This window comes from Ictidomys tridecemlineatus, chromosome 2, assembly GCF_052094955.1.
Source record: "Ictidomys tridecemlineatus isolate mIctTri1 chromosome 2, mIctTri1.hap1, whole genome shotgun sequence".
In the NCBI taxonomy this organism is placed as follows: Eukaryota; Metazoa; Chordata; class Mammalia; order Rodentia; family Sciuridae; genus Ictidomys; species Ictidomys tridecemlineatus.
The window spans coordinates 156,099,889-156,115,282 of NC_135478.1; the positions used below are offsets into that span (position 1 = coordinate 156,099,889).

Consider the following 15,394-nt stretch of genomic DNA (forward strand, 5'->3'; position numbering starts at 1 on the left):
CCACTGAGCTACATCACCAACCCCTTTTATTACTTATTTTAAGAAAGGGTCCTAAGTTTGGCAAGGTCAGCCTGGAACTTGCAGTCTTTCTATCTTAGCCTCATGAATAGCTGGGATACAAAAACGCTTTAGATACTGTTTAGAGTCACATGATGAGGTCTGAAATTCCAAGTTTATGCTAAATCATAAATTAGTTTGACCTTCTGTTCCAAACTGTGTTGATCTCATTGAAACTCACTACCATTAAAGGGTACTTTTATTTCTATTTCTACCAGCAAACCTCTGAAACTCAGCTCAGGAGGATTAGTTAATTAAGTATTCCCAGATTACTCAATTATGGGCAATGAATATCATAATTTCCTGTCAAATCTTTCTTATTTTGCCTCTCATTATGAATAATTTTCCCTTCTTTAATTTAACTCTGTATAGTTTAAAAATCTTCTGAATTTAAAGAAAAAATTGACTTTTAAGTATCAATTTTAAGGCAAATGGTGAAATTTCATAAATTCAAAATAATTTCTTAGTTTTTGTGTGTTTTCTTGCTGTGTAAGTTTTATAAGAGGCTTTTTTTTTCTTACTTAAAATGCAAGGTTGAAATTAATGCATTTTCCTGGGGATCTTCTTTCCCCTTTTTTGCTAATAAAACTTGTTTTAAATTCTGCATTTTACCCACAAAAAAATATTGATCATGTTTTTATTTTTTTTACAGCCATAGCTAATTCCTATTTTCAAATATATAGGAAACTTTTAAGAGAGAAAAAGATATTTTATTTTGATTTTTAACCTAGGGTACTACTGTCAGTACCATACTATGGTTGTTTCATGGCGTTGTTATAGTTGTTGGTAGTACCTGTTTTTACTTAACCCTCACAGCTGACACTGTTAATTAGGTGCTCTTTAATTTCAAACTGTTGGTTAGCTTGCCTTCCTACTGTTCCTCTGTGGGCAGAGGTTAATATTTTATCAGTCTGTTTTATGATTTTTTTTAAATTTAGGAATATGAGGTTAATTTAATATAAGTATTTTATTGTGTTTGATTCTACTCTAAATAATTAGGTAAAAGTGAAATATACAGCCAACATGAATCTTAGTAATATCATTTATAAAAGGTGGATGAAATTTACTGAAAATTTTGAGGCCAGCCTCTTAAACAAAAACAGAATTCTGATATGATCTTTTTCTTTTCTTTTTCGTTTTTTTTGAGAGAGAGAGAGAGAGAGAGAGAGAGAGAGAGAGAGAGAGAATTTTAATATTTATTTTTTAGTTTTTGGCGGGCACAACATCTTTGTTTGTATGTGGTGCTGAGGATCGAACCCGGGCCGCACGCATGCCGGGCGAACGAGCTACCACTTGAGCCACATCCCCAGCCCCCTGATATGATCTTAATCTGTGTTCACCTGCCCTCCCACTCTACTTAATGTATTTATACTTGAAGATTGGTGAATAAACAGGTAGTAACAAGAAGTAGATGACTTTGAGAATCTTATTCCTTTTGGTAGTTGAGATTGACAGTATTTAATGTTTTACTGTCTTTCAATTATTGTAAGATTAGCAATCATTATCAGATTAAAGTTAATTTTCTTCCTTTATGGATTTCCAAGGCTTTGTCTTATTGGTAAATTTTAAATATAGGAAATAGTGATGACATTTAGTCAATACTAAATAGTGAACTAGTATTTATTTTACTGTGATCTTTTGTTTTAAAAATAATTAATCTTCTGAGGATAAATTGATATTATCTTTATTCTAGACTTGTTTCAAAACAAGTCATAATGTGGATCATTTTTTTCTGTATAGCACTCGTTTCTGTAGGCATTGTCAAGTTATAAATATTAGTATGTCACCTTAATTAGCACTCTAGAATTGGGTCATTTAGCCATCGATTTAGATGTCATTTGTCTTTATCCTTGTTATTAGATTCCATATTTAACAAGGACTGATTTTTCCAATTTTGAAAATGTCTGAGATTCTTTGTGATGTATGTTTGATTAAAATTTTGAAAGGAATTGTGTATTTAATATGTGATTCACAAATTGTTTATTGCTGTTTTAAATTTTGTTCAAAACAAAATTGTCATTTTTTGGGTAAATTTACAGAAGGCATTTTTGATGAATAATAAAGCTATAACATCTGAAGTATATACTTGAATAGTAGATATGTTAATTTATAGAAGTATTTTTTTTAATTCTTTAATTATTTTTTTTCCTCTAGGGGTTTAGTGGTTACCCTTCTGTTTGGAAAAACAAACTCAGAAAAGTACCTAGAGCAGTGTGAACACTCATTTCTTCCTCCAACATCAACTGGGGTTCCTAAGGTAAATGGGCTAAAGGAATGTGAAAAATCTCAAAAAGTCCAATTCTTTGCAGTGATAATAATGTGATCATCTCTATGGCTTGGGAGATTTTCTTCTTATTCACTAATGCTTAGGAAATTTATGGGAGACTTTCTGATCATACTTAGAAAAGTATATTTTGAAAATTCACATTGGAAAATTTCTTAGTGTTAGATGTCAAGTGGGAATGAAAATTTAAGGAAAAGATATAAATTGGTTAGTTTAATTTGAATGTTTTCCTGCTATATTAACATTGAGTGTGAAAGAATCATCCATATGGTTTGTAAGAATGTTAATGAATATTATGTTTTGAATACAATACATTAAATGGAAATCAGAGGGAAAGATTTGCATGTTTTTCTTTAATTACATTGAAAAATATAACTTACAATTAAGTTATGCAATATCTGTAGTTTTAATAATTCAGCCCTAATTTTTATTATCTTGAGTAGTGCTCCTTTTCTATTTAAAATAAAAGTAGGATTTTTAAAATAAAATTGAAGTTGGGTATTATGGGTAGGTTTAAGATTTGCAGTAATTTTAGTTCTTATTATGGGGTGGGATGGTTTCATCTCATAGGAAGAGATACAAATGACTGTGAATCAATGCCCCAGTAACATAACTTTACAGTCCATTATATGCAAACATGTAGGAGATGCAGAGGTAAGTAATGTGTAATATTATTACTGAAATATAAGAATTTCATTAAATCCTACTGACTTTCATATTGACAAGCTAATCTTATAACATTTTTTATAATCTGAATCATTATTTATAAAATGATTTATAAAAAATTTTTTCAATAATAAACTAGACTACTGTATTTTTTTTTAATATTTAGTTTTTAGTTGTAGTTGGACACAATACCTTTGTTTTATTTCTTTATTTTTATGTGGTGCTGAGGATCAAACCCAGAGCCTCGCACATGCAAGGTGAGCGCTCTGCCACTGAGCCACAACCCCAGCCCAACTGTAACTATTTTACTTAATAAACTTTATACATTTTTAAAACTTTTTGACTCTTTTGTAATGACAGCATAAAACACAAACTCGTAAAAGACACAGTCATCCTCATTAGTCTAGGCCTAAACAGAGATAGGATCGTCACTGTCATTGTCTTACACCTCTACATCCTGTCCCACTAGAAGGTTTTCAGGATTAGCAACACATGGAGCTGTGATCTCCTATGATGACAATGCTTTCTTCTGTAATGCCTTCTGAGAGATCTTCCTGAGTCTCTTCTTGAGGAGGTTTCACTTTTTACAGAAATATGTCCATGGTGACTTCTTGGTGTGTGTATGTGTCACTCTGTTTATAATTTTTTTATCATAGATTTTCTCATAAGCAGATAATCACTGTGAATATTCCTTTCTATGACTATATTGGGGTCCATGTTTTCAGATTTTTAAAAGGAGCTTGTTGAGGGTATGTGTGTGTGTTTGCAAAAGTTGCAAAAAGCCTTTACTGTGTATTTTCTGAGTTTTCTTTTTCTGTTGCTGCTTTTTTAGTTGTGCATTGTTCAGTAGGAAATACAAAATTTTCAGCTCCATTATAATCTTGTAAGACCAGCATTGTATATTTGGTTTATCATAACTGAAACATTTTGTGGTGTATTTGTGCTCTGACTTACATTTTTAATTTAGTTTCCCATTTCCCTTTACCTTATTCCCAGGCTGCTTTTATTTCTGAAAGCTAAGGAGAAGTAGAGAAATACATTTTCTTTAGTTGCTTAAAATTATCCTTAAATAAAATCAATATCAAAACACATTCATTTGGCAGCTGGTGTACTATTGGGGGTTTTGAAAGGGGGGGTAAAAGAGGTAGAACTGTCCAATAAAGACAGTTATTAACTTGACTCCCTGAAACAATAACTTTATAGTTTTAAAGTCTCATTAGAATATCGCAACGATATACCTGTACATTTTCAATTTTCCCACATTCTAAATAGTGTTTTCTTTTCTTTCTTTCTTTTTTTTTTTTTTTGCCGGGTCTGGGCGTGTAACTGGGTGTTGAACTTAGGGGCACTCAACCACTGAACCACATCCCCAGGCCTATTTTGTATTTTATTTAGAGACAGGGTCTCATTGAGTTATTTAATATCACGCTTTTGCTGAGGCTTTCTTTGAACTCACTATTCTCATATCTCAGCCTCCCTAGCTGCTGGAATTACAGATGTGCATCACAGTGCCCAGCTAAATAGTGTTTTCTAATTTAATTAAATTTTTGAAGCTAATAAGAGATTTTTTTCTGTGTGCCTAGTTTTGTTATCTTGAGAAAAGTGTTTGATTTATATTAGAGTCTCAAGAAATAATTTATTGAATCGAAGATGAAGAAGGGAAATGACAATGAGTATTCAATTTGAAGCCAACTGGAGAGATTTTAAATCACTCCTTAAAATATTATGGTTTCCTTTAAGTGCTTAGAAGAAATGAAACGGGAAGCCAGGACTATTAAGATTGATAGAAGATTGACGGGTGCCAATATAATTGATGAACCTCTCCAGCAAGTGAGTTTCAGTATGTGGTATTTGAATTCCATATATTATATACTAGGTGTATTTCTTTTGAAAATACTAAGGTATACCTTTTTGCTATTGAAATAATGTTAAAAGTTTATGATAATGCTATCCTTGACATTTGTATGTAAAGATATTGCTTGATTTACTAAGCACCTGTTATGAGGTGATTTAGTTAGTATGAAAACTTTTTGATTGAATTTGCATTTAGAGAAAAAATTTTGTTAACATTAGATATTTCTGATATTTTTTAATCTTAAAGGTATTACTTTTCCTGATGAAGAAGCTTACTGGGTTTGGTAAATGAGATATTTTTTTTTTCTGTTTTATTTTTTAAAAGTGTAAATACCTCGTTAGGCTGAAAAATGTTCAAAAATTAGAGTTAAGTAAAAAATTATTTACCCCAAAATATTTTCTGTTGATGTTTTTGATTATATATTCAGTATAAATAATGTGTACTTTAAATTTTTAACATTTATTTGTAAATGAACCCATATTTTATCTAACTTGCAAAAATTATACATTGAATTGTATTATTTGCTATTTATAGGCTAAGATGGTTGGCTATATCAAATGTATTATTTTAGAACTAAGTTTAATCCTGTATCTTTTTTTAAAAATTATACCTGCAGTGGATTTCATGATATAATCTTAGAGAAACGTTTTTTGAGCATTATTTTACATCTCATTTTATCAAACTGATTAAATCTCTTTGTTGTATTATAGCATTGAAAAATCTGTTTTTTCCACGAACTCTTGTCTACCGAAATTTGCACAAGTTTGGCTATAGATAATGTTTTAAGTTTTTGAAACATTGGGACAGTAGATGAGTTGAAATACCATAATAACTTTAAAATTCATGAAATGTTTTTTAGCATGTTGATTTTTTTTTCATAATGAAGGCAGGTACTTATTACCACAATTTATGATACAGAGAATAGATATAAATTGCCAGGTAACTATTTTAATTTGTCATTGCTATTTTTAAAATTCTAAAATACTGTATTTTTCCGAATATTTTCTTATTGGTTATCTAGTTTTCTTTGGAGGATTTTAGACAATGTTGATCCTAAAAGTTTATTTTTTTCCCTAATATTTTTTTACAGGTTATCCAGTTTTCCTTGAGGGATTATGTCCAGTATTGGTATTACACACTAAGTGATGATGAGTCTTTTCTTCTTGAAATTAGGCAGACTCTTCAGAATGCTCTCATTCAGTTTGCTACTAGGTAAGATCACTGCATTTTATTTATGCTGAAAAATGTATATATATTGTTTGCTCCAGTAGGGAAAATACCTTTTAAATTGGGGCGGGTATTTTAATTAAAAGGTAAGTAAAACAGATTATTATTTTGCAGTAACTCCCAGATTATAGAACTGGAACCTATAAGATTTTTTTTTTTAGGGGGTGGGAGTGGGGGTGGGTGGGAATATTGGAGATTGACCTCAGAGGCACTCAAACACTGAGCCACATCCCCAGTCCTATTTTGTATTTTATTTAGACATGGGATCTCAGTGAGTAACTTGGCGCCTTGCTTTTTGCTGAGGCTGGCTTTGAACTTGTGATTCTCTTGCCTCAGCCTCTGGAGCCACTGGGATTACAGGCGTGCACCACCATGCACAGCAACCTTTAAACTGCCCTAGACTTGAGGATTTATAGAAAGTTTGTCTTGATTAAGCTGTACTTTCCATCTCTTTGCCAGTTTTTTTTTTTTTTTTTGCATACATAGTCTTCTCCATAGGTTGCATTTCAGATCTTTTACCATTTATTGAAAATACCTTCTCTCTCCTCTTCCATAGATGCTCTTATTTTATCTGAGTGTTATAGAAAAAATTAGTTTTGGTATAACTGCTATACCTCACTGTAGTTTCAGTATAACTGTTCTTTAACAGAATATTGCTAGCAGAAGTCCTCTTAGAAACTTCTCTTGTGAGATATACTAAAATGCTCACTTTACAAACCCATCTGTGTGCTGCTTCCATATGGCAAAAGTATTATACTTAAACTACTTGCTTTTTTAGTGGCAAAGTGCCATTTCATATATATTAAAATTAATAATGACTTTTATTTTTATTTTTTAAGGCTTTTTAATTGGTAGCATTATATGAAAGGGAAAATGCTTCAGAATTATTTTGTTTTGAAAGAATTTTATGTTTGAATGAGTTTGAAGACTTTTTTATTAAAAGATTTTACTACCCAATACACAGATTGATTTTCCTACTGTATTCTTGAGGTATACTCTTTAAAAGGTAAAAATTGTATTCTCTAGCTAACCCCTTTTCCTCTATACTTAGGTTTTTATAATACAATCTTGTGATTCTGACAGTGCTTAAGAATAGAACTTTGTCAGATAGCTCTCACTGTTTTCTGATCTGTGTGCACAAGTATTTTTCAGCTTATGCTGCCCAGTCAGAACTTTCCTCTATAACTGTGTTGACTGACCCTAAAGCTTTAGATTGGGTAGGCAGGTAGAGGGATGGAATAGAATATATTTCTCAATCTGAGCTTATTGGGGAGCCTTGCATAAGACTTTTGGTTTGAACAATCATCTTAATTATAAAGAGAGTTTTGTACTTCTTCCTCATGATTCATAGCAAGTGTTTTTAGACTACCAGAATTATAGATGCAGACTCACTATGGAACATGGAAAACATAATTGGTGTAATCAAAGAAGATCAGAAATCAGATTTTATCTCATTTCATTTGCATAATGTTGAATCTTAAATTTCTTCAGAGAACTCTTCTTTATTAATTGTTTTCTATAGTAACACTGTCCTAATTTTTTTCAAAACACTAGAAATAATAAGAGTTCCTTATTCATGTATTTGACTCCTTAAGAGTATATTAAAATGTCAGAAATTTTAGACCTGGAAAGAGATTTGAACTAGTAATTTGAAGACTTGGGTTTGTTTTCTGACTTTACCACTTAACTGTATTTTAAACTCTTTGAACTTTAGTTTTTCTTATATAAAATAAGTATAATAATACATGCCCTGTTCTGTGTTCCTCACTGGATTATTGTCAGAATCCAATTTATCTATTCTTTCCATTAATATTTTGAGCCTACTTTGTACCAGCCAGGTGCTAGTGATACTGTGTTGAATAAAACAAAGTTACTGCTCAATGGAATGAAGTGAACATAACACATGTGAAAGTGTTGCAAAAATTGTGAAGGAATTCAGAAATTTAAGTTATTTTGCCATCCAATAACCAAAATTTCAAAAGTAGAGAAGCTGAGGTCCAGAAAAGTTAAGTTTAATGTTACATAGTGCATTAGCGTTGGAATTGAAATAAGATTGTTCTTTACAGCTGGTGTTCCTTCTCTCATTTTTTATCATACATATTATGATCCAGATTGTTCATCTGTTTCCTGTTTTTTTTTTCCGTCAGTTCAATGATTTCCCTGTTTTTCATCCCATAGGCACTTTTTTCTTCTCACTTCGTGTCTTAAGCCCCCTACCTTATTTTCTATAACATTCTAACATTTCTATACTATCATGTGTAATATTTAGGTGATTATCTGGAAAGCCAGGTTATTTCCATTTTGGATTAATCTGAATTTATGTATTTGCTTGGCCATTGGTCTTAAGTTTTTGGCAAACTATAAAAGCTGATAATAACTACTTTAAAGAGTTTATTGAGCCTAAAAATCAATATCATGTAAATCCCTTAGCATACAACAAGACTTAATAAGTATTGTTGGTTTCTTCTTTTTCTCTGAATGACTTTCCTATGTAGGATTTTTCTATTACTGCAAATATACCAATTTACCAGAAGCTCCATGACTGTTTCCTATGGCAATATTAAGAAAATTAGGTTTGTTTACAAAATCTTTCACATCCTTCTCTAATCCTTGTTCTGTGCTTGTATACTGTATGCACTGTGGAGCATGACAGGAGGATGTTGTCACCCTTATATTCAACTTACAATTGACTTCCTCAGTCAATTGATCCAACTTACAGTGTTGTATAGGGCTTTAAATCGGGGGTCTACAAATCTGAAAATGTGCACAAAACAATGTTGTTGTTTTTTTTCTCCTCAAGGAGTACTTGCATAGGTTCAATTTTTAATTTGTTTTTAAATTTATTTTATAATACTGGTGATTGAACTAGTACACTGTACCTGAACGATAAACCAGCCCTTTCTGTTTTTTTGAGATAGGGTCTCACTAAGTTGCCGAGGCTGGCCTCAAACTTCCAATCCTCCTATCTCAGTCTCACAAGACACTGGGATTACAGGTGTATGCTACCACACCAAGCTAGATTTGATTTTTTAAATGATCCAGTGAATCTAGAAGAGATTTAGAATCACCAAATTTGTTTATATTTATTCATCAATTTTGAGAAATAAACAATGTCAACATAAAACTAAGTAATAAATTTTGAGTAGAAATGGGGAATAAAGGTTATACTGTTAGTCTGAAGTCTTGGATTTGAACTTTAGCTCTGTTACTTATTAAGCTCTGTGACCTGAAATGGGAGAAACACATACATTCTTTAACTCTGATGATAATAACCCATATCTCCTTATAGAGTTGTTGTTAGGATTAAATGACATCATTTGTGAAAGAATACTTCGTAGTGATAACACCTTATATCAGCATTAGTACCTGTTATTTCAATAATTGTTTGGGGAAGGAAACTTTCTCTGAGTATCTTTGGATTTCTCTTTTCTGTGAAATCTGGAATCACAGACTGAAACTCTTTGGTTGAGGTGAATCTTTGATAATATATATATATTTTTATTTCCCCTTCAAATGAGATATTATGACAGGACAGGAAGCTCTGAGCTATGTGTCAGAATATTTGTATTAAAATTCCATATCTACCATTAAGTTAGTGTACCTAGATGAAAATTCTCAAAATCACTGTGAGACAATAACATTAGTAATTGTAGCAAACTCAGAGTTGTTGAGGGACAAATGAGATGATATGGGATCATATCATAAACTGATAAATGACGTTTTGAACAATTTATGCCTCGGTCAATTGATCCATAATGACTGCTGAATGAATAGTGATATTGCTATTATTGTTATTATTTACTAAATATCTAGGTTATATAGACAGATCATATGACTTTATCTTAGCTTTTTTAATGTGGAAAGGGACTGGCAGAGAAGGCAAAATTAAAGCACATGAAATGAAGAGGAAATAAAATACTTATGTATGATGTAATGAAAACTATTTGTCATGTAGAGATAGAGTGAACTAGAGAAACTGATGAAGGAGACCTCATTTGGGTTGAGGCTAAATATAGCCTTAAAGCATAGATACATTAAGATAGAAATGAAGGACATGTTATGAAATAAAAATAATACAAGCACAGTTTTAAGAGGATTTTTTTAAAAAAAGATGATGTAGTAGAAACCATAAGGAGATTCAAGTGAATAAGGAATCTTGTTTTTACTCTTCAGAGTGAAATACAATTACAAAATCTCTGCATTGCTGCTCCCTTTAACCCCAAGTTTAGCAAAAAGAACATAGATTCTGATTCTACTGTTTCTTTGTGAAGGGTTTTCCCATGGGTGTAAGGAACACATTTGTGTTATTTAAGATTTACTCTTTCTCTTACTACCTTATGCTATAACAATAATGAAAATAAGTGGTATATTCCTAGAATTGTCTAAAAGGCAAACACTACTTAAATAGTGTATTTTACAATTAAGTTTTATACTTCTTTTGCCATTTCATGTTCTCTGTCATTTAAAAAACTTATCTTAAAATGGACATTACTCCAAAAGATAGTTATTGTCATATTGATTACAGTAGACCAAAAACAATTAGAAGCCATCTAATTATTTAAAAGAAGGGGAAATAACTTGATTTTTATATCTATAGAATAGATGAGGGGATGATAATTATGTATTCATATAATTCACAAATCATACACTTTACCCACTGAAATAGGTCTTTTAATATATTCACAGAGTTGTTCAATATTTGTCATTTTTAACCTCACAAATCAATTGAAGAATATTTTAATGACCTCACAAAGAAACCTTATATATCCAATATCATTCACTTCTGTATCACCTCAGGTTCTGGCTCTGGGAAACTACTTTGGTTTTCATCTCTAAATTTGTCTATTTTGGGCATTTTATATGAATAAAATAATGTGGTCTTTTGTGAGTGGTTCATTTCAGCATTTTAGCATCATGTTTTTGAGGTTCATCCATGTTACAACATTAATACTTACTCTTTTTTTTTTATCCTTGAATAATCCTCCATTGTACAGGTAGACCATACTTTGTTCATTTGTTTATTAGTTGATAGACGTATGGATTGTTTCTGGAATACTGTGAATAATGCTGCTGTGAGCATTGGTGTACAAATTCTTATGTGGACATATGTTTTTATTTCTTTTAGGTATATACCTAGAGGTGTAACTTATGTATTATAGTGTTTAATTTTTTTAAGAAATGCAAGCTGTTTCAGAGTTGCAGCATGTTATTAACATTTTCACTTATCAATGTGTAAGGTTTTAGTTTCTCCATATTCTTGTCAACATGTGGTATTGTCTGTCTGTCTCTCTCTCTTTTTTTTTAATTATTAGAGCCATCTTTGTGGGGTGAAGTAGTATTTCATTATAGTTTTGATTTGTATTTCTCTGATAGCTAGTGATATTGAAGATCCGTTTATATACTTATTGGCCACTTGTATATCTTTAGAGAAGTTTCTTCTCAACTCCTTTTTCCATTTTTAACTTGGGTTAACTTGTCACTTTATTACTGAGTATATTACTGTCTTTTTTAAACTACAGGCTTATTGGACAGTCATTTGCATTTTGTCAGTAGCAGCTTTTGTGCTCTAATATTGTAGTAGGCTAGGTGTGGACAGATGATTTGGCCTGCAAAATTTGTGGACAGATAATTTGGCCTAAAATTGTTATTTGTCCTGTTAAGAAAAAGTTTATCAAGTCCAAGAATAGACAGTTTTGGGCCATTAAAACATCTAAGAATTGGGAATGATGCTTGGTGGTACAGTGCTTGCTTGGCATGAACAAGGCCCAATGTTTGATCCTTAGAACCACAAAAATAAATAGGTAAAGAAATAAATAGATAGATATGTAAAAACATTTAAGAAATGTATTGTTACATTTATAGGAAATATATTGGATTGAAAATCATAGAAAATAGTGTATGCTATATACTATAAAATTTTAAAAAATTTATGAGTATCTATATTTAAAAAATGAAAAGGAAGTACACTAAAATATTAATAGTGACGTTTGGATTGTGGGTTTATGGCTGAGTTTAGCTAATTCAGGAAATATGATATAAGGAATTACATTTATAAAATTTATTACTTTTTAGCCAGAGATAGATAAAAACATCAGCAATACAGATAGTTTAAGATGCCTTTAAAAAAATTTATTGCCTCTTTCTCTTTTCTTTGTGTTCTTGTGAACATAAGAATTGTTCTTTCAACTATTCTTAAGACGTTTTGTGTTGGCAGTCACTGTCTGTTTTGTGTTGGCAATCACTGTCTGTTTTGTGTAGGCAGCCACTGTCTATTTTGGGGGAAGTGATTTTGAAACTAATGCTTAATATCTTGCTTTGTATATGACAGAATAGGGAATATTCAAAAATCCTTATGGAATTCCTATTTGTGACTTCCATATTAATTTTTGGTAGAATTTTATATACATGTTGGTTGGATCTGAATGTTTCATTTGTTAGGGAAATCTTACTAAAATTCTTGTTTATTAAAATGACTAACATCATGAGTTTAATTTTTTAGTACTTTAATATTATACCATAGAAGAATGCATCCTTAGTCCAAGATTACTTTTTTCTCTATTCCAGAGGCTTGGTTAAGACTTCCAGCTTTTGTTTTTTGTGCTCAACCCTTGAAAAAGTGACTTGCTTCATGCGTGTGCCTCTATAATTTGTTCATGATGTCCAAGTCATCAAAACACCTGAATCTTTGACTTTCTTGAAGTATTAGAACACAGAATGTAGAACTGGACTTAAGCAGTGTGATATAGTTCACTAAATATCGTTTCCTTTAATATGGTTGCTTAAATCTACATGCCTAAGTCTTTTTCTGTTTCCATCCATTTATTTATGACTTTTATAAATAAGAAGTTTTGTTTCTTTGTTTAGGTGGAATAGACAGAAAAGTTAGGAACCCTGATTTAACAAAAGCTTGGTGCTACTATGTAACCTAGAACATGTAGTGTTTTGGTGTGGCTCTGTAAATATAGGAACTTGAGGTAACTATTTGAAATTTCTTTTTATTTTAAAATACTAAGATTCTCTGGTCAAGATTAAACAAGATTTACTTGTTTTCTGTCATATCTCCTGAAACACACACTAACACTTCACTATAGTCCACATTTTGAATACCATTTAGTCTGTTATTTTCTAAGTGTATCATTTTCTAATCTTGTGTGGGATTGTTAATTCCCGTTAATTTGGCGGGGATCAATCTCTGATCAGTTGTTTTAGAGTAGGAGTATGTTAGTTTTTTGTCACTGTGTCCAAAATACTAGACAAAAAGAACAGTTTATTTTGTGTTCATGGCTTCAGAGGTTCAGTACATGGTTAGCTAACTCTATTGCTCTAGGTACAAAGTGTAGCCCAGAGGAAAGCTGCTCAACTCATGGCAGCTAAGAAGCAGAGAGAGTGTGAGGTGCCAGTGACAAAATATAAATCCCAAAAGTATGCCCCTAGTGAATTACTTCCTCCAGTCATACCCTTCCTGTCTGTAGTTACCACCCAGTATAGTAGTCCTTTCAGATTGTTAATTCATCACATGGATTAAATTTACTGGTTAAATTATAGCTCTCATAATCTGATCCTTTACTGCCAACCTCTGAACATTCCTGCATTGTCTCACTCATAAGCTTTCTGGGGACATCTCTTATCCAAACCATAATCAAAGTCTGAAGAATAGGATAATAAAGTTTATTTGAGTCTTTTAATATATTTGTATTTGGTCAGAAATTTGCCTGGCTTCAAACATAAAAAGACATTTTCTAGTCAGATCTTTTCTTAATGATTAAAAATCTTCTCTATTATAAACTTAAAAAATTTATTAACCAACCTACTGCTATTTTTTAATAGTGAAAATACAATAAATCTGTGCTGCTATTAAGTCTACTATCTTAAACTTTCTTGTTGGTTTTAATTATTAGTATGGATTTGCTGGAAATGAATAAAAAAAGAGATTTTGCTTTATTTCTTCCACTTCAGCACTGGGAGGTGGGTTAGTCATGCAAAAGGGGTAGATAGATTTGTAGCCATGAATTATGAGACATGTCTCCTTGTGTGGTTGCTTATATACCTCTCATTAGAGAAGAAGTTTTCATGTATTTTTGAGGGAAAAATAAGTAAATTTTACTTGGAAGAGAAGTTAGGAAGTAAAGTAATATAAATTTATGGAAGTTTGTGATAAAAAATCAAATTATTTTAATAGGTATTGATAACTAAATTCTAAAGTAGATGATAAAAGGGAGGACATATGTTCTTTTTTAAAAAATTTTTTTAATTCTTTAGTTATAGGTGGGCACAATATCTTTATTTTATTATTATTATTATCATTTTTTAAAATGTGGTACTGAGGATCAAACCCAGTGCCTCACGCATGCTAAGTGAGTGCTTTACCACTGAACCCCAGTCCCAGCCCTGACATGTGTTCTTGATAGATATATAGTGGCATGTATTTATGAATGAATTGAGGCAGAAGGGAAAAATTGACTTAGTAGATTTAGGATCAAACTTATAATTCTGTGCCATTAAATATTTTTGCCCAAATTCAGTTTCAGGTTGAGCTCTTAACACTGTACAAAAGTAGTCTTTTTAAGGAGTTTTAAAGGATACAAACAAGTATTTATGTATTTTATTTTAATATGTGTATTTTTTCAAACAGTGAATTATGAAGGAGAATTAGAATCTGATTCAGTGGCTCAAGATTTCAGTGGCTTCAAGAAGAAAGAATTAATTTCTTTCACAGATGAGCAACCTACTTTTCTCTCTCAACAAAATTGTCTGTTGATCAAAAAGTTCTCTAATGGAATAAACTTTTTTCTAGAGCTCCCCAAATATATTTGTTAAAATCTCCCCAGAAAAATTAGGAATTACATTATATTAATCATTTGAACTTTTTGGTTTTTTTTTTTTGCATAGAAGATAATGATCTTATATAGAAGATGAATACATATTAATTTATATGATTTATTATTTTGATGTTATTGATATACCTTTAACCCACCTCCTTCCATGTGTACATGTATTTCTTTATTTCTTGATGGTTTTCAATTCCAAAAAATACTAATATTCTTTGTGTGTGTGTGTGTGTGTGTGTATACATACTCATTATGCAATATGCAGTATAGTATGCTGTTCTTACTTTTTAAAATAAGGCCTTAATGTATTGTCACTTCTGTGACAAAGTAATGTGGCTTCGGGAATATAGCATTTCTTACAGGATTGTTTCTGTGAGAAAAACAGCTTTGATTTTTTATCATTTTGACATAAGGCACCTTTTCCAGGAAAGTATTCTGCCATGAATGTGAAGATTGCCTTTACTGCCAAACGGTCAC

At 31.3% G+C, this 15,394-nt stretch overlaps 1 protein-coding gene across 4 annotated transcripts in view; it reads left to right on the top strand.

The window, feature by feature from the left end:
* Positions 1–15,394, top strand: part of Snx13 (sorting nexin 13) — a 142,503-nt gene that overhangs the window by 48,252 nt on the left and 78,857 nt on the right. For all 4 annotated transcript variants that reach the window (XM_013360139.4, XM_005328782.5, XM_078040025.1 and 1 more), the window contains exons 3-5: positions 2,212–2,314; positions 4,748–4,837; positions 5,953–6,074. In XM_013360139.4, the coding sequence (XP_013215593.2) occupies positions 2,212–2,314; positions 4,748–4,837; positions 5,953–6,074 (315 nt within the window). The remainder of the gene's footprint in view (positions 1–2,211; positions 2,315–4,747; positions 4,838–5,952; positions 6,075–15,394) is intronic.